The sequence below is a fragment of the Carettochelys insculpta genome, chromosome 18 (genome assembly GCF_033958435.1).
Source record: "Carettochelys insculpta isolate YL-2023 chromosome 18, ASM3395843v1, whole genome shotgun sequence".
NCBI classification, from domain to species: domain Eukaryota; kingdom Metazoa; phylum Chordata; order Testudines; family Carettochelyidae; genus Carettochelys; species Carettochelys insculpta.
In genome coordinates, this window is record NC_134154.1 from 191,080 (window position 1) to 213,751 (window position 22,672).

The window sequence follows — 22,672 nt, forward strand, 5'->3', positions numbered from 1 at the left end:
CTTCTATGATGAGGTAACAAGCTCTGTGGACATGGGGAAGTCCGTGGATGTGACATACCTTGACTTCAGCAAGGCTTTTGATACGGTCTCCCACAACATTCTTGTCCATAAGATAAGGAAATATGGATTGGATCCTTGGACTATAAGATGGATAGAAAGCTGGCTTGATGGTCAGGCCCAATGGGTAGTGGTCAATGGCTCAATATCTGGATGGCAGTCTGTTTCAAGCAGAGTGCCGCAAGGCTCGGTTCTGGGGCCAGTGTTATTCAACATCTTTATTAATGACGGGACTGGATTTCACCCTCAGCAAGTTTGTGGATGACACAAAACTAGGGGGACAGGTAGATTCATTGGAGAGTAGAGAGAGAATCCAAAGGGACCTGGATAAATTGGAGGACTGGGCCAAAAGAAATCTGATGCAGTTCAATAAGGAGAAGTGTAGAGTCCTGCACCTGGGGCGGAAGAATCCCAAGCATTGTTACAGGCTGGGAACCTACTGGCTCAGCAGCAGTAAGATGGAAAGGGATCTAGGGATTATGGTGGATGAAAGGCTGGATATGAGTAAACAGTGTGCCCTTGTAGCCAAGAAGGCTAACGGCATACTAGGGTGCATTAGGAGAAGCATTTTGAGCAGATCTAGAGAAGTAGTTATTCCTCTTTATTCGGCACTGGTGAGGCCTCACCTGGAATATTGTGTCCAGTTTTGGGCCCCCCAGTATAAAAAGGATGTGGATTTGCTGGAGCAGGTACAGCGAAGGGCAACAAAAATTATTAAGGGTCTGGAGCACAAGACCTATGAGGATAGGTTGAGGGATTTGGGCTTGTTTAGTTTACAGAAGAGAAGACTTAGAGGTGATTTAATAGCAGCCTTCAACTTCCTGAAGGGGAGCTCTAAAAAGGAGGGTGAGAAACTGTTCTCAGTGGTGTCAGATGGCAGAACATGGAGTAAAGGTCTGAAGTTACAGAGGGAGAGGTGTAGGTTAGATATTAGGAAAAACTGCTTCACCAGGCAGGTGGTGAAGCATTGGAATGCGTTGCCTAAAGAGGTGGTGGATGCTCCATCCCTTGAGGTTTTTAAGTCCCAGCTGGACAAGGTCCTGGCTGGGATGACTTAGTGGGGGTTGGTCCTGCTTGAAGCAGGGGGCTGGACTAGATGACCTCCTGAGGTCCCTTCCAGCCCTGTGATTCTGTGATGGAGACCCCTTGTTCCAAATGGAGCAGGAAACCCTCATGCCTCTGGCAATGGAAGGTGAAAAGGCCAGTTCCCAGCATGTCCCATTAGCACCAAGTGGGTCAGGAAAACCCCACCCAGTTGGGCACTTGGACCATCTGCCTGGGATCCCCACAGCCACATCCTACATCCATGTTCCTGGCTTGTGGCTCCCGTGGATGCCTCTGCCCAGCGAGGCAGCCACATCCCTCACCCAGCCACACTCACATCATATCCCTGTCCCCATCATGTGCCACATACACACCTGCTGTGTCCTGTGCCTCACAAGCAGGCCCAACACCAGTGATGGCCTCAGTGAAGGGTAGCATCACACCACCACAGAAAGATGGGCCCAGATGTGAGGAGCATGGAAAGACTTGAGTTGGGGCCCCAAGCAGAGCCCCACCCTGCACTGGCCCACCAGGTTCTGGGCTGCTCCCAGCACAGGGGCAGTGGCCACAGTGGCCTGCCCTGTTGTGGCCCCTAACAGTTCAGGCTGGCCACTGTGGTCAGACATCCATGACTCCCCCATGCCTGGCCCCTGGGCTTGTTGTGGATGGATAGAACAATGTGCCTAGTGGGGGCACTGAGAACCACTGAAGCAAACTGTAACCCCATATTATGAGGGTAACCGCTCAAAGCTGGGGTGCCTCAAGGCTGTTGTGTGGCTGGGGTTACCAGCTCTGCGGCGTGGGATTCTGTAAGTTTCTCTGTGCCTTTGGGAGAGCTGCTGGGCTAGTGGGCCTGAGCTGAGCCTCTCCCTCATGGAGCTGGGAAATGTAGTTGTCTCCTCCCTTTGTCCATGACCACCTGCCCACTTGCCCCATCACATCCCCAGCTTCATCTGTCCCCCCCTTCCCCGATCCCTCCACATGCTGCCATCCAAGGCTTTGCCCATTTGAGCCAGCACCCCATCCCACTCACTGCATTTCCAGCACCCCCAAGAAGGGTGGGATGGTTCTCCAAGTGGTTCCCAGACAGGAGCCTCAGGCATGGGTAAAGCCTGCATTACAAGCAGAAACAACACTCAGAGGCCAAGGAGAGGCCCATAGTGGCTGGCACACCGAGCTGTCCTGCCAGAGAGGGCACTGTGCCGTGGTGAAAGGAACATCCCTGTCTTCTATGTGCTGAGAGTTTCTCATTGCCCCTCCTGTGACCCACTTAGCTCCCCTAATCCCAACTCGGGCCAGCAGCAGCACAGCCAGCAGCTGTGCTGAAAGCTTCTCAGCTCAGGTTCCTTCTGCACCAGGCTCCACTCGGCCTAGACAGGTGGCAACTCCCCAAAATAGGGCACGTGCCACAGGGCTGGATCCTCTGCAGGTGAAAATCAGCAATGTTCCTCTGAAATCTTGGCAGCAGCCACAGCTCAGGCCCAAGGTGTCATTAACTCCCTGTCCAATGTCTCTGCTGCTGAGTCCAGCCGATCTGGCCTCACACAGGGTCCAACTGGCAGAGTGAGTGCTCATGAGAAGCCCGGCACAGCGGCATCTCCTTGAGACAAAGTACAAATCACTGAGCGCTGAGCAAGCAACCGCTCACCCTTCCCCATCACCAGCTCTGCCCCGGGCCTATTGCTTAGACAAGCCAGCTGCCCAAGCCAGAGAGTAGTGGGAGTGAACGTTACCCTAAATTAGTGCTTCTCAAACTGGGGCCTGACCCAAGCAGGGCTGCAAGGCAATTGTCGGGGGATGAGGGGATGGGAATCACACAAAATGTGTCACATCACTGCCTGCAGCACAACACCCCTAGTGCCACATGGGACACACGGTCAGGACTAACACAGAGGGGAGACTCTCCCCACACCCAGGAAGTGGGGATTCCTTACAGTTGTGGGTGAAGTGTGTGAACCCCAGTTTCCCCATGTGGTGTGTAGAGACTGGGCTGCGGGAAAGGTTGCTTTCTGTTTGCAAAGACCCAGAGATTCAGGCAGGACTGAGACTTGGCTGCCTGGAGTCTGGGGGATCATAGCTGTGGAGAGTAGCAGAAAAGAAAAGCATTGCTAGTTGCCCAGGGATTTGGTAACTATCCAGAAATCCATGCATTGACAACCCTCCTTAGGAAGCCAGTGGGACATGACCAGCTCAAGAACCAAGGACTGGTGAAAGACCAGATGTGGGACTAAGTGTGAGCTTCTGGAGGCTGGAGAGAACTGACATCTTTGGACTGGGACTAAAGAGGTTGTCAGGGGTTCTGGATGGACTCAGGAATTGTGTTGTAATTCCCATTCTCTGTGTTAAGGACTTTCTAGGCTGTGCTCCAGACATTGTACAAACCCTCCTGCTGGTAGCATGCTGAGCTGGCTGTCACTCCACAATCAGGAAGTCAGAAGCACATGGCTTCCTCATGTATCCAGCTCCTGGGGACTCACTGCACAACACAGATGCTGTCGTTTGGTCTCAGGAAGTGGTAATAATGCCAAGCGGATGCCCATAATGAAACGTGAGCCCAAGGGGGCTGTCCTATTCTTCTACAGCCCTTCCAGGGACTGTTCTAGAGCTGTTTAAGAACAGTGGGCCTGTGGATCCCTGACATCTGTTCCTGAGTTACCCATGGTTAGGAACAACATAAGAGCATCCACACTGTGTCAGACTGATGGTCCACCTGATCCAGTATCCTGTCCTCCGACAGGGACCAACCTCTGACAGCATGAGGTTGTACCTGCCCTTCCTGGCTAACAGCCATTGATGGATCTATTCCTACACGTACTTATCTAGCTCTTTCCGAACGCTGTTGTAGTCTAGACTCTTGCAGCAGGTCCTGGGTTCCACAGGCTGACTGTGTCTTGTGAGAAGAGTTACATCCTTGTGGTTGTTTTAACCCTGTTGCCTCTTAGTTTCATTGGATGATCCCTCATTCTTGTGTTATGGGAAGGAGTAACATTTCTTTGTTCACTGTCACCACACCAGTCAAGCTTTTACCCCATCTTAATTGTCTCTTTTCCAAGCTGAAAAGTCCCAGTCTTTTTTAATCTCTCCTCATGTGGCAGCCATTCCATTCCCTAATAATTTTTGTTGCCTTTTCTGAACTTTTTCCAATGCTATCTTTTTTGAGATGAGGCAACCACATCTTCAAGCACTAGTCAAGATGGGGGCGTCCCGTGGATTTATATAGCAGCAATATGATATTTTCTCTCTTTCTTAATGATTCCCAACATTCTGTTCGCTCCCTTGCCTGCTGCTGCTGCACACTGAGTGGATATTTTCACTGAACTAGTCACGATGACTCAAGATCTCTTTCTTGAGTGGTAACAGCTAAACCACCACTGAGCACTTTGCAAACCTGCCCTCCCCTCTGAGTCACAAATCCCTGGTTTTACCCACATGTGCTGTGAGTCATTGTCTCTTTGCAGCCCTAAGTGTTATATTAGTATCACGGCTGTTAGGAGGGGGCTGTCTCCAGCTCATCTGAAAATCAACACATCTGGCAGTCGACACCAGCACTGGGGTTTGCAATGGTCTCCAGTCTTTCCATCTACTCCAGAGGACCTGTGCAGCCACAGAGCCATAGGGGCCAGGGACAATGCATTGGGGGTACAGAAGGGGTCACATACACCTCCCAGCACCTCCCTCCTGCACTCACCATCAGCAACAATTTCAGTGAGTGCAAGACTACTCCCTTGGAGCAGCATAGCACAAGAGCCATCCCCGCTCCCTGGAGTCCCCTTCACCTGACATCACTGGCAGAGGTAATGCAGGGGAAGTAGTGTATCTGAGTGCCAGCAGCTATGGACAGCTAGTGTATGTTCTGCTGCCACCAGGCTGAATTCATCAGCAGGGTCTCCAGGATTCCTCCCACTTCAAAGCCCAGCTTGGGCATCTTGGACTGGAGCAGCTTCCTTTCCTTTAGGGGTGCACAAAATCAGAGAATCATAGAATACTAGAACGGGGAGGGACCTCAAGAAGTCATCAAGTCCAGTCCCCTGCCCTCACGGCAGGTTCAAACACTGTCTAAACCATCCTGATAGATGTTTATCCAACCTTCTCTTAAACAACTCCAGTGATAGAGAATTCCACAACCTCCGTAAGCAATCTATTCCAGTGTTTAGCCACCCTGACAATCAGGAAGTTTTTCCTAATGTTCAGACTAAGCTTCCCTGGCTGCAGTTTGGGCCCATTGCTCCTTGTTCTGTTATCATAGGTCAAGGAAGACAACTTTTCTCTCTCCTCCTTGTAACACCCTTCTAGGTAGTTGAACGCTGTTATCATGTTCCCTCTCAGTCTTTGTTCTAAACTAAACAAGCCCAGTTCTTTCAGTCTTCTCTCATAGTTCATGTTTTCTAGACCTTTAATCATTCTTGCTGGTCTTCTCTGGACCCCCTCCAATTTCTCCACATCTTCCTTTAAATGTGGTGCCCAGAACTGGACACAATACTTCAACTGAGGCCTAGACAGTGCAGAGTAGAGCGGAAGAATTACTTCTTGTGTCTTGCTCACAACACTCCTGTTAATGCATCCCAGAATCTTGTTTGCTTTTTTTGCAACAGTGCCAAATTTGTTACTTATATTTAGCTTGTTGTCCACTATGACCCCTAGATCCCTTTCTGCAGTACTCCTTCCTAGACAGTCACTTCCCATTTTGTATACAGTAATCCCTCAAAATGCATGATTTCGAGTTGCACTTAACTTGCATTAATGCAAGATAACTACAACTCTAAATCCCGCTCCCCCCGGCCTTGACTCAACCCCTGCAGCCTCCCGTATCCCCAGTTCAACACCCCCCACGCAGTCCCGGTTCACCCCCATGCATGCGGCTTCAGCTCATCCCCCTCACATGGCTCCAGCTCACCCCCCGCATGTGGCTCCATCTCACCCCACCCCAAGCAGCTCCATCTCAACCTCCCACAGGGATGCTTGGCCCCAGCTTAACTCCACGCCCCTCTGCTCCACCCTGCAGGCCTAACCCATCCCAGACTTAACCCCCTGCCCCCAGCCCATGGCCCTAACCCACCGCCTCGCGTAACCCTCCTAAACTGCACCCCTCAACCCCAGGACTTACCTTTCAAAAGGCACTCGAGGTGCTCCTGCTGCTTCTCCAGCTGCAGAATTCGTGTTCCACCAGGGAAAAAGCCACCTCTCGACTTACGCGAAATTCAAGTTATACAAAGGTGCATGGGAATGCAACCCTCACATAACTCGAGGGACTACTGTACATGAAACTGATTATTCCTTTCTAAGTCTAGTATTTTCCATTTGTTCCTACAGAACTTCATCTTGTTTACCTCAGACCATTTCTCCAGTTTATCCAGATCATTTTGAATTCTGACCCTATTCTCCAAAGCAGTTGCAACTCCTCCCAGCTTGGTATTGTCTGCAAACTTGGTAAGTGTACTCTCTATGCCATTTCTAAATCATTGATGAAGTTATTGAATAGAACCAATCCAAAAACTGACCCCTACAGAACCCCACTTTTTATACCTTCCCAGTGTGACTGTGAACCATTAATAATCACTCTTGGCAATTATCCAGCCAGCTATGCACCCACCTTATAGTAGCCCCATCTGAGTTGTATTTGCCTAGTTTATTGGTAAGAAAGATATGCAAAACAATAATAAATGCTTTACTGAAGTCTGGGTATACCATGTCTACAGCTTCCACCTTATCTGCAAGACTTGTTATCCTTTCAAAGACAGCTACCAGGTTAGCTTGACATGATTTGTTCCTGACAAATCCACACTAGCAGTTACCTAGCACCTTATTATCTTAAAGATGAATTTCCTAATTATTTGCTCCATTATCTTTCCTGCCACAGAAGTTAAGCTGACTGGTCTGTAGTTTCCTGGGTTGTTTTTGTTTCCCTTTGTATATAGACGGGCACTGTATTTGCCCTTTTCCAGTCTTCTGAAATCTCTTACAACTTCCATGACTTTTCAAAGATCAGAGCTAATGGCTCAGATACCTCCTCTATCAGCTCCTTGAGTATCTTAGGATACATTTAATCAGGCCCTGGTGAATTAAATATGTCTATCTTTTCTAAGTTATTTTTAACTTGTTCTCTTTCTATTTTAGCTTCTAAACCTACCCCATTTTCCACTACCATTCACTGTTAGGCATCCAGTCTCTACTAACTTTCTTGGTGAAAAATGAAACAAAGAATTCACTAAGTACCTCTGCCATTTCCATGTTTTCTGTTATTGTTTCTCCCTCTTCATTAAGCAAAGGGCTTACCCTGTCCTTGGTCTTCCTCTTGCTTCTAATATATCTGTAGAATGTTTTCTTCTTACCCTTTATGTCTCTAGCTAGAGTGAGCTTGTTTTGTCCCCTCAACTTTCTAATTTTTGCCCCTACACACTTTTATTTGCTTATATTCATCTTTTGTATGTTGACCTCGTTCCCACTTTTTATACTATTCCCTTTTGATTTTTAGATAATTTAAGATCTCCTGGTTAAGCCAAGCTGGTTTCTTGCCATACTTCCCATCTTTCCTCTGCAGTGGATTAGTTTGCTTTTTGGCCCTTAAGAATGTCCCTTTGAAAAACTCCCACCTGTTTTCAGTTGCTTTTCACTTTCTTCTCATGGGACCTTGCCTACCAGCTCTCAGAGTTTACTAAAGTCTGCCATCCTGAAATTCATTGCCTTAATTTTGCTGTTCTCCCTTCTATCACTCCTTAGAATCATGAACTCTATGATCTCATGGTCACTTTCTCCCAGGCTGCCTTCCACTTTCAAATTCTCAACCACTTCTTCCTTATTTGTTAAAATCAAATCTAGAACAGCTTCCCACCCAGAAGCTTTATCAACCTTCTGAAACAAAAAAATGGTCTCCAACACAGTCCAAGAACTTGTTGCATAACCTTTGCCCTGCTGTATTATTTTGCCAACAAATGTCCAAATAGTTGAAGTCCCCCATCACCTCCAAGGCCTGTGTTTTGGATGATTTTGTTAGTTGTTTATAAAAAGCCTCATCCACCTCTTCTGCCTGGTTGGGTGATCTGTAGTAGACCCTAGCATGAAATCTCCCTTGTTTTTTATCGCTTTAAACCTTACCCAGTCTGTCTCCTACATCCATCTCAACCTCAGTCCAAGTGAATATAAGGCACCACATCATGCCTTTTTCCCTGTTCCTCTTTCCTGAGTAAGATGTACCCTTGTATAACAATATTCCAGTCATGCGTATTATCCCACCAAGTCTCTCTGATACCAACTATGTCATAGTTGTGTTTATTTTTTGGCCTTTCAAATTCTTCCTGCTTATTCTCCATACTTCCTGCATTTATATACAGATTTACTTGGTCCCTGAATTCTGCTTTGTTCCTCCTTTGTCCCTGCTATTACAGCCCATGCTCCCTCCAGTTTCCGACCCATCTCCCAGGTCTCCACGTTTTTCACTTGCCTGCAGCCATTGGGGGTCCAGTCTGCATCCAAACACTCACTTCCCTTTCCTTGGTAGGTGGACTCCATCTCTGCTTGCCAGCTGTCACAACTGATTTTCCTGACTTCAGTCAGTAGCTGCCACCACCAAGTGCCCAAAATCCCCTTTCCAGGACAGCAATCACTTGGAATCTCTACCCTCCGGGCAAATCCCCAACCTCTTTTTTTCAAGGTGTTGAAAAAAAAAAAAAGAGCACCCACACCCACAAGCCCATGAAGGGAGCTGTGAGTGCTCTGAGAACATGTCTGCAGCCAGGCTAGTTTTAAGCTCCTGTAGGAAACAAAGAATCAACCAATACATGTTAACAAAGAAAAAAACAAAAACACTTTCATTAGAAAAGCCCCAAACCACGAACTTAAACAAAATATGGGGATTCTTCTCTGGGTCAGATTTTTGTTTACAGGAAAGAACAAAAGGAAAAAATAGCCAGCACAACATAATTTCCAAACTCCCAAACAATGAAAGCAATACATCTCATGTGACTACCTAAGCTGTTCCCTACTCTGACATTCAACTCCACCATGAAGCCTCTAGTCTAGGGGTTCCATGCCAGTCCCAAGCCTGGATAAAGGAGGAGAGTTGGCACGAATGTGAGACATAGATGATAATGAAAGATTCGAAGAGAAGGAAACTGGCATTCAAGAGGAGTTGCTACAGAAAGATCCTGAGAATAGGATGGATGCAGAAGGTCACCAATGAGGAATTATATAGGAAGATTCAGCACAAAGAGAAGCAACTGCAGAAGGTTATACAATGAAAGTTACAGCTATTAGGGCATATCCGCTGAATGAACGACAAATGAAAAATCAAGACCCTGGTATTTGGCATAATGAACAGAATAGGAGAGGCAGACCCCACATGGAACAGGGAGATGATATAGTAGATTGGTGCAGAGTTAGTCTACAGAAACTAGGCCAAATTAATCCACACCAGACAGAGAAAGATGGAAGGAATAGTGAGGGAGGCATTAGATACCAATGGGCACTGAGCCCACGGTTTTTGATGATGGTCATGACTCTGACATTCTGATGAGCCCGGGAGATCTGTTCTGAGAGACCTCATTTCTTCTCCTCTTCCTACCTGGAGAGATCCTGTCTTTGGCTCCATTTTCCAACAGAGATGCTTCTGTGATTGAGTTTCAGGTTTGAATTTTTCTGCTAGCTCCTATTGGCTCTGTGCCACTTTCCCCGAAGCCTCCTCCCTCAGAGGCAGTAAGCTTCCTTTGCAGCTCTCATTCGTAACAGCAATCCTTCTTCCTGGAACAGCATCCTGAAGTCAAGGAAGCGAAAGCCCTCCTGGAGACACCATCTTCGCAGCCAGGCACTAACCTCCGGGCTGTACCAGTCTCTGTCTGGGGCCCTCCCTTTGACCAGAAGGACTAAAGGGAACACCTGCACTTCAAACTCCCAGAACCCTGTAGTTGCTCTTGATCTGTTCAAGGCCACACCTTGCAGCATCATTAGTGCCCACGTGCATGAGTAGCATGGGGTAGTCAGAGGGCCGGACCATCCCTGACAATCCCACGGGCTGGATCTGGGCTAACAAATCACTGATCCAGCCAGCTACTATCCTGCAACCCTGGAGGATCCTTGGTCAGGCTCCCTTCCTTCTGTACTAACCCCAACACCATTCAAACAGACAGCAGTGGGAGCCATGTGTGCACACCACATGACCCTGGAAGAGGGGCTTTGCACACTGTCCTGGTCACCAGCATAATCTCACAGCTCCCATTGCCTGAAAACTGGCCAATGGGAGCTGCCGGGGCTGTGTTTATGGCACAGGCAGTGCACAGAAGGCCCCTCTTCCTTCAATGGGCATACGGTGTATACAGACAGCATGGCGCCCCAGGGCCAGCTGCTTTGACCTGTGTGCAGGGGTGTGGCAGGCAGGGAACTTGTCCAAGGGTCCTGTTGGGCTGCAGGCCAGGATCCACCTAAGGTAAGTACTTCCTGACCAGAACCTGCACCTGGCATCCACCCCCTTCTGCAATCCAACCCTCTGGCCCCCATCCTGCACTTCTGCTCTGGGTCACAACCAATGTTGCCTCTATTCTTTTCCATGCACGTGCAGATTTGTTCCATCCAGGTGCAGAATATATTTTATTCTGGGCACCGAGGCATGTGCAACTGTGCACTACCCTTAGAAACAAACACCTAGCTGTGGGCACTCTGCCAATCAGTTGGGCTTGAGTGGCTGCACAAGCTCAGGGTTTACAGAATAACAATCCAAACCCTCTGCACCCCCTGCTCCTGTACCCAGACCCTTTCCCAGGCTCTGTACCCCAATGCCTTGCCCCAGGTCACAACCTCCTTTTTCACTCAAACTCCCATCTACACCACATTTCCCTACCCTGAGCTCCCTTTGGCACCCAGTCTCCATCCCAGATACTGCCCCTCCTCCATTACTATCAGGGAAGAGCACAGGGCATTGACCACTAATTCTTGGAGTGCCCTTCCCTCAAAAATTCTTGCCCACCGCTGGTGTACACCCCCTGGCAGCAGTGGGCCATGAATACAGCCTGCACCCAGGTGACCAATCCTTCCTGGCACCAGTTCTGTTTCCTCTGCTACCAAATGACATTGATTTGATGCAGTGCCCACAGGCCCCATGAGCTCTGTGCCAAAGAAGCTGCCTTGCCAGAGCAGAAAGAAGCCTGTTGCAGACACCATGAGGGTCTTCTGGGGCAGCCGTGTTTTGCACACCAGGATGAATGCCTCCCTGGCTATGCCCACTAAAATGAACATCAGTGAAGGAGTTCAGCTGGTGACAATGAAATGGTCCCCATTGGGGCACTGCAGTTGACCCCGACCACACCCCACCCCACCCCACCCCACCAAGTTGCAGACAGCCACTCTGCCCCTCCATGTGGTGACTGCAGGCTGTTGGGCAACTAGGGCCAGAATTGCTGCTTATTCCCAATGGGTTGGTTTTTATTCCCAGCTGGGTCAGTGGGGGCACATGTCACCAACCCCCAGGGTTCAAAAATCGTGAGACCTGTGCTGGACTTGGGGTCCTTTTGCTCCATAAGCCTTGTGGGTGTGCTGGGATACCAGGCAGAAGCTTTCTCCTCAGCATCTTTCTCTTTTAGAAGCAAGGCTGGAAGCATCATCTCTCCAGGGACTCTGGGAACTGGGGCTTTAAGGAAGAGTTCCCCCGAGAGGATAACGGAGCCGGCACTTGGCTGTTCCTAGGGTCAAAAGGAAACAGAGGAACGGCCGCCCGGCCTGGCCCGCGCACAGGTTGGTGCTGGCGAATTAACCTGAGGCCCGCGGGTGGGTGAGCGGGCGGCACACACTGACTGTGATGTGAGAGGGGCTCTTTTCAGTGGAGCTGGAAGCCCCCTGGCTTGCGCAGAAGGCAGAGCTTTGCCCCAGTTTACCTCCGGGGTTCTGTCTCGGCCCCCGTGTGCACGCTCTCATGCCAGAGTTACCGCCATCCCTCTGCGGCCGCTTTGCACGTGGGGCCGGGGGAAGGAACTGCTCGGCCAGCAGCTCCAGGCGGGGGCGGGACGCGCGACCCGAGCGCTCCCCCAGGCTGCGGAGCCAGAACGCTCCAGCAGGCACGGGGCCATGGGGAGGGGCCGGGAGCCGGACCCCCCGCCCCAGCGGCCTGACAGGCGGGGGCGCAGCTCCCAGCTTGCACCGCCGCCCTAAGACGTGGCAGGCCCCGGCAGCCGGCCGCGCTCCGAGCCCCTGCGCGCCCGATCTGACCCTGCCCCATGCGCTGCCTGCTGCTGCGGCTGCTGCTGCTGGCCCGGCTGCTGGCGCCTCTACGCACGTACGAGCCGGACTGGGGGAAGCTGCGGGAGCTGGCGCGGGGCAAGGTGGAGGTAAGGGGGGAGCCGGACTGGGGGGAAGGGGGCAGTGGCAGGGCGCACGGGGGGTGGGGGATTCGCAACTGGAGATGGGCAGCGCCCAGGGGCATGGGGGCCTGGCACCGGGGGCAGCATCCCGGGTAGAGGGGTAAGCACGGAGCATGGAGGGATCAGGATGTGGGGGGATAGGTAGACAAGCAGAGCCTTGTGGGAGAGGTACTAGGAATGGGGGGGTGGGTTACATGGGATATGGGGGCAGGCAGCCTGGCAGCCTCCTTCCCACCCCAAACTCCCCATGAGTTCCCCTGGAAACCATTAACGTGAGGTGTTACTGGGACAACCTGATGTGTGCTTCATTACCATGGCAACCAGGCCTACAGCTTCTCCTGTTGACCTGGTCCAGGAGACTTGGAAGGGCCCAGTGTGAGGTAGGGAAGGGCCAGGCTCAGCAGGCAGAAGCTCCCCTGCTCCTGCCCAGGGGAGGAGAGGAAGGGTGGACCCATGGCTTGGGCCAAAGACTTGGACCCCCCTGTGTCTCCACAGGGTCCTTGTGGGACCCTGACCTTCCTAGCTGGGGGTCCAAGCCCTGCCTGGCCATTACAGACTGGGAGGAGCTCAGATCCTCCACTGATGGGGGCTGTAGAAGGACCAGCAGAGTCTGGACAGGGGTCAGTGAGATAGAGTAGAGGGCAGGGTCAGGGCCAGCTAGCCTGGAGTCTGGGGGGGTTCCCTACAGAGGGTTACTGGAGTTGATGCTGGGAGGGGGGTGTTTCAGATGGATTGAGGTGGTTATCAGTGGGACTACAAGGCCAGGGGTTCGTGGGGCTGCAGGGTGATGGTGGGTTGCTGGTGGGATTGCAGGGGGACAGTGGGGAGGTTGCGGTGGGGTTGGAAACATTTCTTACTCCGTGGTGTCACTTTCCTGCAGACCTGTGGAGGATGATGGCTGAGCCGCCTGAAGGAGGTGAGTGCTGTGGGCACCAGGAATGAGCCCCTCCCCACATTCATAGCACTGGGAAACCTGCTTAGCCTTCTCCTGGGGGGCTTCCTCACTTAGGTGCTTCCTGTGCCAGACTATGCCAGTGTTTTTCCAAACCCCTCTGGTGGGGTGGCAAGGCAAGCCCTCCTGCAGTAAGGGCACCTGTGGCAAGGTGAGGAGGTGCCCAGGTCCCATGCAGCTTGCTGTTTTCCTTGGGGGCTCTGCAGTGTGCCTCCTGACCCTGGGGCGGGTATGCAGTGGGGGTGGTGCTCACACTCTGCTCCCTTCCAGGTGAAGGCCTTTGTCACTGAGGACATCCCACTGTAGTATCCTTTCCTGTTGTGGGGCTGGGCCAGGCTGGACATAAGGAGAGGGCTGGCAAACCTGGGATTTGGCTCCAAGCTCACATTTCTAGACCACCAGGCTGTGGACCCCCCTCCCCACTGAATGTCAGTGGCCCTGTGGTGCCTGCCTGAGTCTTAGGCTGAGCCAAGCGATTCTAGTCACCCTAACTGGGTATTGACTTTGGAGTCTGACAACCACCATTTGCCAGTAGACTACCAAGCCCTGGGAGGGTGCACTGCTGTCACCTGGAGACAAGTGGCTGGTATCCAGGGCTGCAGGGCTGGGGACTGTGAGGAGGGGAAAGCAGAGATGCTGCACTGCAGAGACAGGTGCTTAGTCACCTACTTGAGGCTAAACCCCAAACTGCCTCCCACCACTTCTGGGGCCAGAGCCCCAGCCCTTGCTCCCAGGACACTGTGCTCAGGCTGGTATCATCCCAGGAGCAAGCTAGGGGCAATGGGCTGTACTCTGCTCTCCCAGCTGGGGCACATGGAGAAGCTGGCAGCTTCCAGGCATGGTGCCCCTCAGCCCTGATCACCAAGGCCATGGTCAGTGGGATGCAGGTGCCAACTCTGCCCCTCACTTGCCAAGATCCTTAAGGCACCTTCCAGCCACAACCTGGTAATGAAGCATCTTCCTGGAGCCGACCCTGAGCTTGTGCTGCTGAACTTCAGATATGAAGAATTAGAGGTAACAGCTGGCTGTGGGGGGGAGCTCCTATCCCAGCTCTGACAGCAGGGGGCACTCTGGGGAGCAGGGGCAGGAGCACTGCGTGGCAGGGGTGTCTCCTGGCTACTCCTGCCCTGGCTTTTCCTGGCAGGAGACACTGTGGGAACAAAGCAGGGAGCTCGGTGTGAAGGGAGGGGCAGCGTCCAGGCTACTCCTGTCTGGGCCCTTCCCAGCAGGGGGCACTGTGGGACTAGAGCAGATGCCACCTGAGCCCAGCCCAGTCTCTCCCAGCAAAAAGCAGCATGGGAGCTCTGGCTGCATGGGGAGTTCTCATCTGCTTGTCCCAGGAGGGTGTGCAGTCTACAGCCCTCCTTTGAAAGCCACTGGGAAGCAGGCCTGGCCAAAGGTGCCCATGGGGCTGGCCTCAGGAGCGGAGCCTGCAGTGGCCCTAGCAGCAGGCCAGTGGGTACAGGACTGGGGTGGCTGGGAGGCTGGGTGCCCAACACAGCAATCACTGTTTTGCAGAGAATTCCCTTGAGTGACATGAGTCGGCAGGAGATTAACCAGCTGGTGCAGGAGCTGGGATTTTACCACAAGGAGACACCAGATGCCCCGGTGCCCAAAGAGTTCCAACTTGCCCCAGCCAGGGCTCTGTCCACCCTGGAAGCCAAGAATCAAGGCCCTCAAGCACCCTCCTCCACCGCTTCTACAGCCAAAAGCAATGCTCCCAAGAGGCCAGACAGCCAGGAACACCCAGATCTGTAGAGTGCAGGGCTGTGCACACGCACATTGGAATATGCGTGCATGGAGTGGGCGTGCACACAGGGCACGTGAACTGGGCTGTGCACTCACCCCCTGCCAGGAGCTGCCTCCCCACTGATAGGTGTGATGCAGCCTCTGTCTCCCCACGGTTATTGTTCAGGACACAACACGTTCTATACCAGCTCCAGCTCAGCAGCCCTCCCTGCCTGCTCTGTGGCCCCTCCCCTCCCTGCTGCCCAGCCCAGCCCAGCCTGCTAACAAGCAGTCTCAGGGCACCCACCCCAGCAGGCTAGTGCTTCTTTGTGTTAGTATCCCCTGCCTGCAGGGACAGAATGAAGCCCACAGCTGAAAGCTCTGGGGGCTGTGTGTGGATAAGCTGAGTCCCAAAGGACACGGGGTTGCTGCACACTAGGGAGCACAGGCAGCCACAGTCCAAGGGCTTGTGTCCAGAGCGGGAATAAAGGCCCTTCCCCTTATATGCTGCAGTGTGTTGTCTCCTTGCTGTCCTGGCTGGCACCCTCCATGCTTGAGCTGCCAACCCCTGGGTGGGCCAGGAGGCTGTTGCTCTCTGGGGCGGGGGACTATTGGAAGCAATCCTGGAGATTTTAATAGGCTGCTGAAGTCTGGTCCGCAGCACAGAGGGGCTGAGGCAGGCTCCCTACCCACCCTGTGCCATACACTCCTAGCAGTGAGGGCAGCCAGTGGGGATCTGCATGTTGCCTCTGTTCCACATGCTGATTCCTTGTCTCCCATTGGTTGGGAAGCACACCCAATGGGAGCTGTGGGGGCAGTGCCTGAAGGTAAGGTCAGTGGGCAGAGCAACCTGAGCCTAGGAGCTGGAGGGACATGCTGGTCCTTTCTAGGAGCCCCATGAGGTCAGCATGATCCCGAGCTTGCACCCCGCCCCACACCCTCCCATGCCCTAGCCAAGCCTCCTCCCACCCTCTGAGTCCCTTGATTACAGGGGAGGGGAGCTGCAGAGCACCTCCCATTCATAACAGCAAGCACCACCCCTCTTCCCAGCCGCACAGAAGGGGCTCTGGGTGAGGTTGCAAGGAACCAGTGCTGTGCATCTAGTGGGTCAGTTCCTTGGGCCTGTGGTTCAGGGGGGCTCAGATTGGACCAGTGGCCCTTAGAGGCCAGTGCCTGCTGCCTAGGCCCAGCAGTTACCATCACTGCTGGCTTCCCAGCTGTAGGAAAAGGGAGCCATAGGGCACAAGGAGGCCAGGACCTTCACTGTTCATTAGCAGGAGCTGAGCCCTGCAGAAAAATCTGGGCCCAAGTCTGTCTTCCCATCATTAAGCCCCACCCCACCCCAGTTCTGCTGTTCTGCAGCTGCCTCTGGGGTGCAGCTAGACTTCAGAAGGCCCCCACTCCCCACCTATCCATTCACTTGAAGCAGGGGGGCATGGGTTTGCCATGATCCAAGGGCAGCACCAGCTCTGCTAGTGCACAGGGCTGGTGGGGCTTGAGATACAAGCAGGGCCAGGTGGTGCCATCCTAATTCCTGGAGGAATCTTGGTCACTGGGCCAGGAACCAAGGGGCACTAATGGGGCTTGGAGTGGGGGGGGCGGTGGAGTGTGCAGGTGGAGGGAACCAGCTGGCCTTAGGCTATAATCCTGCTGCTTGTTCCCAGAGGCCTCCATCCCTCTCATCCCATGGGGATCCTCATTGCCGCAGGGGGCAGGACCTAGCTCTGGTCCATGAACCCACTGGCCTGGGGGCTGCTGGTGGTCAAGAGGAGAGCAGGCCAGAGGGAGTGGGGCCATGCCATCCACACCCCCATGCTGGCAGGGAAAGGGCTGATCAGGCTGCATATGAGGCCAGAGCTGGGCAGAGCTGCAGGTGAGAGAGGCACACTGCCTGTGCCCCCGGCCCCCAAAATGGGGCAGCAGCTGCGGAAAGCCCCCATTACATTCCTGCAGGCAGACCCCTCCTTGGGGGAGGGGGCAGCATCAGCCTGGCAGCAGAGCAGGCCAGGAGCAGAGGTCAGGCCCTGTGTAACATAACTTTATTGTCTGGCTGGTGGTGACACAGGCGTCCAGGCAGGTACAGAAAGTGACAAGATCTACTAATGGCCATGAGGGCAGTGGGCTGGGAACTGAGGGGGAGCAGAGCCAAGCCAAGTCCTGGAGCTGCCCTACTTATGGAGGTGCTGTGCTGAGGAGCCCACCACTGCCCCAGGGTGAAGGTGATGCACGTGCCAGCAGAGGCAGTGGCTCTTGGGGGGTAGGTGAGTGAGCAGCAGAGCAGTGTGCCAGTTGGGAACTGCCAGCATGTGCGGGCAGAGTGCTTATGAGGAACAATTTCCACAAAGGGCAGGGACACCCTCCCCCTGCCCAGATATGCTGTATCCAGACCCCAGCTGCCCAGGCTGAGAGCTCTGGGGAAAGCTCACCCAGCCCCCTAGCCACAACAGCAGCCCCCTGGGCCAGGTGTCCATATCACCAGGCAAGCCCAGCATCACCCTGCAGTGGCTGCCTCCAGCCAGCCAGCCCCAGACAAACCCAAAGTTTGCCCAGCCCAGCAAGTGGGGGGAGAGGGTATTGCACAGCATCAAACCCAGCTCCTTGAAAACAAATAACTTAGACCAATGCTATAAAAAGCAGTGAGGGGGCTGAGAGCTGAGCTGGCAGGGGGACCAGGCCAGGGACCATAGGGCTCAACTGACCTTGGAACAAAGGAGCCAGTGCTGGGAACTTGCAGCATGAACAAGGGTGAAGCAGGGTCAGTCTCTTGGCCTGACCCTGACCCCGAGGTCAGCCCTGAGGGCGGGCAGGCAGGCAGGCAGTGCCTCTGCACTCTGGAATCCCTGGGGAGGCAGCGGGAGAGTCTTTGCTACTGCCACTGTGCCCAGGGCAGCAGGACCAGGCTGGGAAGGCCTCAGCATTCCTTCTGTCGCAAGCGTAACTCATGACGCCGCAGGTGGTTGTAGAGGGACTGCACGTAAGTGAAGACGCATTTGGGGTCTGGCCTCTTCCCCATGATCATCATGTCTTCCACCTCCACCAGGGGCACACAGTCAACCAGCATCCTGTGGGGAGAGGGAAATAAGTGTGGTGCCAGCTTTGCCCCAGACATGACCTCCACCTGCAGGCCAGCCCCTACCCAGACCAGCCCAAGCCCCCTCATCTCATCTGACGCCTTACAGTTCCCAACCCTGGCCTTGCTCAGATCCTGCAGGGCCTCTGGCCCAGCGGCAATGCATCAGCCAGCCAGGGCTCCCCGCACACACAGTCACACTCTGGGCCCAACTGGGCCCAAGGGTGGGGGGGGGCACGCTCCCATCCCTTAAACACCCCCACCCCCCTGTGGGTATGCCCACAGCCCAGCTCCAGTGCAACCCACTGCCCAACCCTTATCCTCATCCACCAGCCAGGGCACTGCCTGCACAGCTGGCACCTGCCACATAGCCAGTGTTCGCCTCACAGCCCGCTGGCCCTTGCCCCTCTCACATAACCTGACCGCCCCTCCTCATCACTGGAGCTGAGCCTTAGCGCCCCCCCCCGCCCCCGGTCCTCTTGCTGCAGGGTCCTGATTCCAGAAGCTGCCTTGCCTTCAGACCTGGCCCCTGGCACCAATATAGCCAACCCACAGAGGTCCTCCCCAGCCCTCCAGCTTCTCTGCTCACCTCCAGACTGGTTCCCTGAATGGGCCATGCACTCAGCCCCTCTGACCCTGGGATGTACCCCAGACAGGAGAGCCCCCTCCCCCTGGCTGTGACGTGTCACAGCTCTTTCATCTCTGGTTTGGCTCCCTTCTGCGCCAGCTCTTCTCCCTGTGGGGGTATCCCACCACCACTGCCATTCCCCTCCTCGCCTGGGTCCCATGGCAGGCACCTCACTCCTCTGCCCCTTGCAAGAGCGGGCCAACCAGCAGTTTTGGCTCCAGTGCCAGCCATGGTGCGGCACACACGCTGAACAAGGGCAGCCATTTGCACAAGATACTGACCACACCCCATGGGACCCACCCTACATTTGAGCTGTGGCATTTGTTGCCCAGTTTTCCTGCAAGGCCTCTGCCTCCCTGTGCCCCTTTAGCCCCCCCCCCCAGTATCCAATGGCCTGCTGTGCCCAAATAGCACCCACAAGTGTGAAACGCCTCCCCCCCACCCCCAGCATGACATGCGACTGCCACTCTCCCTTTCGTCCACCTGGTGGGCACATCCCTTTCCTGCAGGCTCAGCCCACCCAGTGCCTCCTATGCGCCATCATCCCAGAGCAGCATGTGGTCCTGCTAATGCCCTCAGCACCCATCCTTATGCCTGCAGGCTGGGGGCCTCAGCAGACTGGAGGGTCCAGCCCAGGGTAGACACAAATCTCCAAGGACAGGGGGCACTGATTGCCCAGCTCCAGAAGCCGACTGAGCAGGCTGCCCTTTGGTGGACGAGGCTACCCCAACACTGACAGCTCAATGTGTGGCCAATGCAGCTGGGTCAGCCAGCAGGGCCCAACCTGAGCCATGCTGTGGACAGTGGACAGGCATGCTCTGGCTTTGCCAGAGCCACCATCCCCGGAGAAGTACTCCTTTGCTGGCAGGCCTGGGCGGAAGGCTGAGCCTACATTGGCCCTAAGCTGCAGTGCACACCAATGTCATGGCCAGAGGGGCTGAAGCCTTGCTGGGGTATAAGCAAGGGGAACAAGCCAGGCATTGCATGGGCAGGGCAGTTGCCTCCCACACTGCCAAGCCCCGCTCCATGGCTGCTCTGTCCCAGAACCCAGTCTGTCCTTGTCCTTGGGCTATAGAGCAAGCCCCTGCCTGTGCAATGCACACACCATGGCACAGCAGCGCAGACAGCTGCTCACTATCCACCAACCTGGTATGGCACATTCCCTTCCCTGCCACCCCCAAGTCAGCCCCAGAAGCCAGGAAAGCAGCAGCTCAGCTTTGCTGCTAACCTGGGCATGCACTTTTGGCTGCAAGCACTTTCCCCAGGGACAACAGTGCCGACACAGCCTGCTACACAGCAGCTCCCAGCCCAGGCTAACTGGTGGTGCTACACATCACAGCCCAGCAAGCCCAGGCCTGCCTGGACCCCCCCTCCAACCTCTGCCCACAGAGTCTACCCCATGCCAATGCCAGAACTGGGCTGTCCAGGCCCTCCCCTCTCCAGGACCACAGGGGCAGCCCCCTACTTCAATGCATCCGAGCCTAACACATTGAGGCCTGTGGAAACTACAGTTCCCAGCCAGCAGCTAGGAATCACTCAATGAGAAGTGGGGCAATGCATGCTGTGAACTGTAGTTCCTATACCATGCAGCAAAAGCTCAGGGAGCAAGGCTCTGATGTACGAGGGGCCTGGGGCAGAAAGCCCTCCTGGGGCTGCAGAAGGAACAGGGTATGTATATGTGCGGTGGGGAGGGGGCTGGAAGGCAGCTATGAACCACACACAACTCCCCAGACCACCATCACCGCAACACTACACAAGTGGCACAACAGCAGGAGCCCGCACAAGTGAGAGCGCCACCTGCTGGCTCTACCCAGAGCAGGTGCCAGTCAGGGCATGTCTTTGTGTCCTTGCCTTGGACAGCAGCTCTGCATGCAGGTGGAAGCCCCAGGGGCCCATCAGCCTCATATCCACAGCATCATAGACTCCAGCGGGAGGGGCTGGGTTTGACCTCTTCAGGATTGACCCCCCTCCACCACCTCTGCAGGAAGGAAGCAGTGGTGGAGGCAGTCGCTATTGTAGTAGGGTTATGGTCAGGCCTGTAGCCTAAGTCCAGGAAGATACCATTGGCCCAATGCTCCAGCTCAGACCCTTAGGAGCAGATTCCACTAGAGCATTGATCTGAGTAGCAACAGGGTCATGGCAGATGTTGCAAATGGAGCAAACCTGGCCCGTGAAAGCTCCATTGAGTGCCCTGCTGGCTGGCCCGGCTCCTGGGACTAGTGTGTAGGTTTTAATAGAGCAAATGTGGGGGAGCACCAGGGCTTTGCAGACAGCAGCAGCTCTGCCTGGAGTACTGAAGGGGAGAGGGGCAGGCCTGCAATTCAGATGGTTACCCAGTGCCATATCTTGCCAGCTGGCACTCAGGAGCCCCAAGCATTCAAATCCCTTCAGGGCCCATGTGACACCTCAACCAGAGGGAGCAACAGCCGGGCCCAAACATGCAGCAGCACCCCCCACCCCTCCCCAGCATGAATCCCTGGGTAGCAGCTCTCAGGACCCTGGGCTGATGGCTCATGCCTGTACAGTGCTGCAAGAGCCTTGCATGGAAGTATTTAGGGGGAAGGGGATCTCTTGGCCCGATGGCCTAGGCACAAGCATTCCAAGGGCTCGATGCAGTCGGCTGGGGCAGGAACTGGAAATACAGAACACAGCACCCCACAGACTCACTGGGAAACAGCTCCCTAAAACATACCCCCGCATCTTCCTGCATACCAGAGGCAGCCCCAGCCCCCAAATGGCTATGGTGAGGCTAGGACAGCCTGGCCCATGCCCCCAGCACGGTGTTCTCTCTCCTCTGTTACGTCCCCAGCGAAGGGCTCAGGTTCTGTGCATCACCTAAACAAAGTCATAGTGCACATGAGCACTGCAGAGTAGGGGTAAGACCCAGAGGGTGAGCTGCAGCTTAGGACAGGAGAGGCTGGGCTCTTGAGGGGGGCAGGGGATGAGATGTTTGGGATGCAGAAAGTGCCTCTAGGTTGGGCTTACCCACATGGCTCCCGGTCAACAGCACTAAGGCAGACTGCCTGGTGCTGGCCTGTCCTGGGTCATCCCGCCACACTCCCAAAGCAGCTGGCAGCTCTGCAGGGCACTGTGCACCTGTACACATGACCCCAAACCCAAGTCCCAATAGGCATGTAGAGCAGTTGTTCAGGGTGGGAGCAGTACATGGAGTCCAGAGCTACCCTAGCAGGGAAGGGGGCATGCTGCTGGGGCCAGGGCAGCTTTGGGGCTTCGGCTGTCTCGCCCTGGCAAGGGCTTCATGGGATGTTGCAGGGCCATGTAGTTCATGGGGAACTTCAATGGTGCCCACATAGCCCAGTCATCTCCCTGCCACTGGCTGAGGCAGACCCCAGATGATCATAACCCTGGTGCCCAGGGCACCTGTGAGTATGGGTTGAGTTCCTAGGAGCTGGGCCAGGCCTTCTCTACACTACATGGTGCAGAGAGAGAGCCTGAAGCAGGAAATCCCCACAGCCAGCCCTGCAGGGTAGGGGTGTGTGAGAGATACACAAGCATGCTTGGCCCAGACCTGACTCCCCTCACAGAGTTTGAGCACCCCTGCTAGCAGCAGCCTGCCTTGCACCTGCAGTGGTATATACAGCACCAAGAGGAGAGTAGGCTCCCTCTTTCCGCCCCAGCCTCAGTCTCACAGCGCCCTAGAAGGAGAATTCCCATTCTTTCTACCCCCTGCCCACCGCTGCAGGACTGAAACTGCTCCCCCGCTTGCGGCCAGAGGCAGCTGTCCATCTGCCCCCTAACAGAACTGACTGCAAATGGCTCCTCTGGTAACCAGTGCAGCTGGATGGGCCAGCAGGGAATTCCAGGTGCTGCTGTGCCAGATTAGGCCCCTCACC

General features: G+C 54.5%; 3 protein-coding genes across 11 annotated transcripts in view; 1 reads left to right on the plus strand and 2 right to left on the minus strand.

Moving 5' to 3' along the window:
* Positions 1–11,692, minus strand: part of INPP5J (inositol polyphosphate-5-phosphatase J) — a 39,923-nt gene extending 28,231 nt beyond the window's left edge. Inside the window, exons 1-2 of one of the 3 annotated variants that reach the window (XM_075012597.1) lie at positions 11,573–11,692; positions 9,659–9,847 (exon numbers count right to left, since the gene is read on the minus strand). Coding sequence is in view for 1 of the 3 variants with exons in the window: in XM_075012596.1 (XP_074868697.1) it covers positions 2,135–2,219 (85 nt within the window). In the remaining 2 variants the exon portion in view is untranslated. Of the gene's footprint in view, positions 1–2,134; positions 2,482–3,916; positions 4,116–9,658; positions 9,848–11,572 lie in introns of those variants that run through there. The other 2 variants (XM_075012599.1, XM_075012596.1) reach the window with 2 other exon arrangements.
* A 458-nt stretch (positions 11,693–12,150) lies between these two features.
* On the plus strand, positions 12,151–15,623 carry SELENOM (selenoprotein M). Its single transcript, XM_075012606.1, has 5 exons — positions 12,151–12,407; positions 13,321–13,356; positions 13,663–13,697; positions 14,328–14,406; positions 14,911–15,623. The coding sequence occupies exons 1-5, from the start codon at positions 12,297–12,299 to the stop codon at positions 15,148–15,150; spliced, it is 501 nt and encodes a 166-aa protein (XP_074868707.1). The 5' UTR covers positions 12,151–12,296; the 3' UTR covers positions 15,151–15,623.
* Positions 15,624–17,142: 1,519 nt separating this feature from the next.
* Positions 17,143–22,672, minus strand: part of SMTN (smoothelin) — a 57,938-nt gene continuing 52,408 nt past the window's right edge. For 3 of the 7 annotated variants that reach the window (XM_075012605.1, XM_075012603.1, XM_075012601.1), the window contains one exon: positions 17,143–18,182. In XM_075012605.1, the coding sequence (XP_074868706.1) occupies positions 18,032–18,182 (151 nt within the window). In that variant the 3' untranslated portion in view covers positions 17,143–18,031. Of the gene's footprint in view, positions 18,183–19,280; positions 21,654–22,672 lie in introns of those variants that run through there. The other 4 variants (XM_075012602.1, XM_075012604.1, XR_012647992.1 and 1 more) reach the window with 4 other exon arrangements.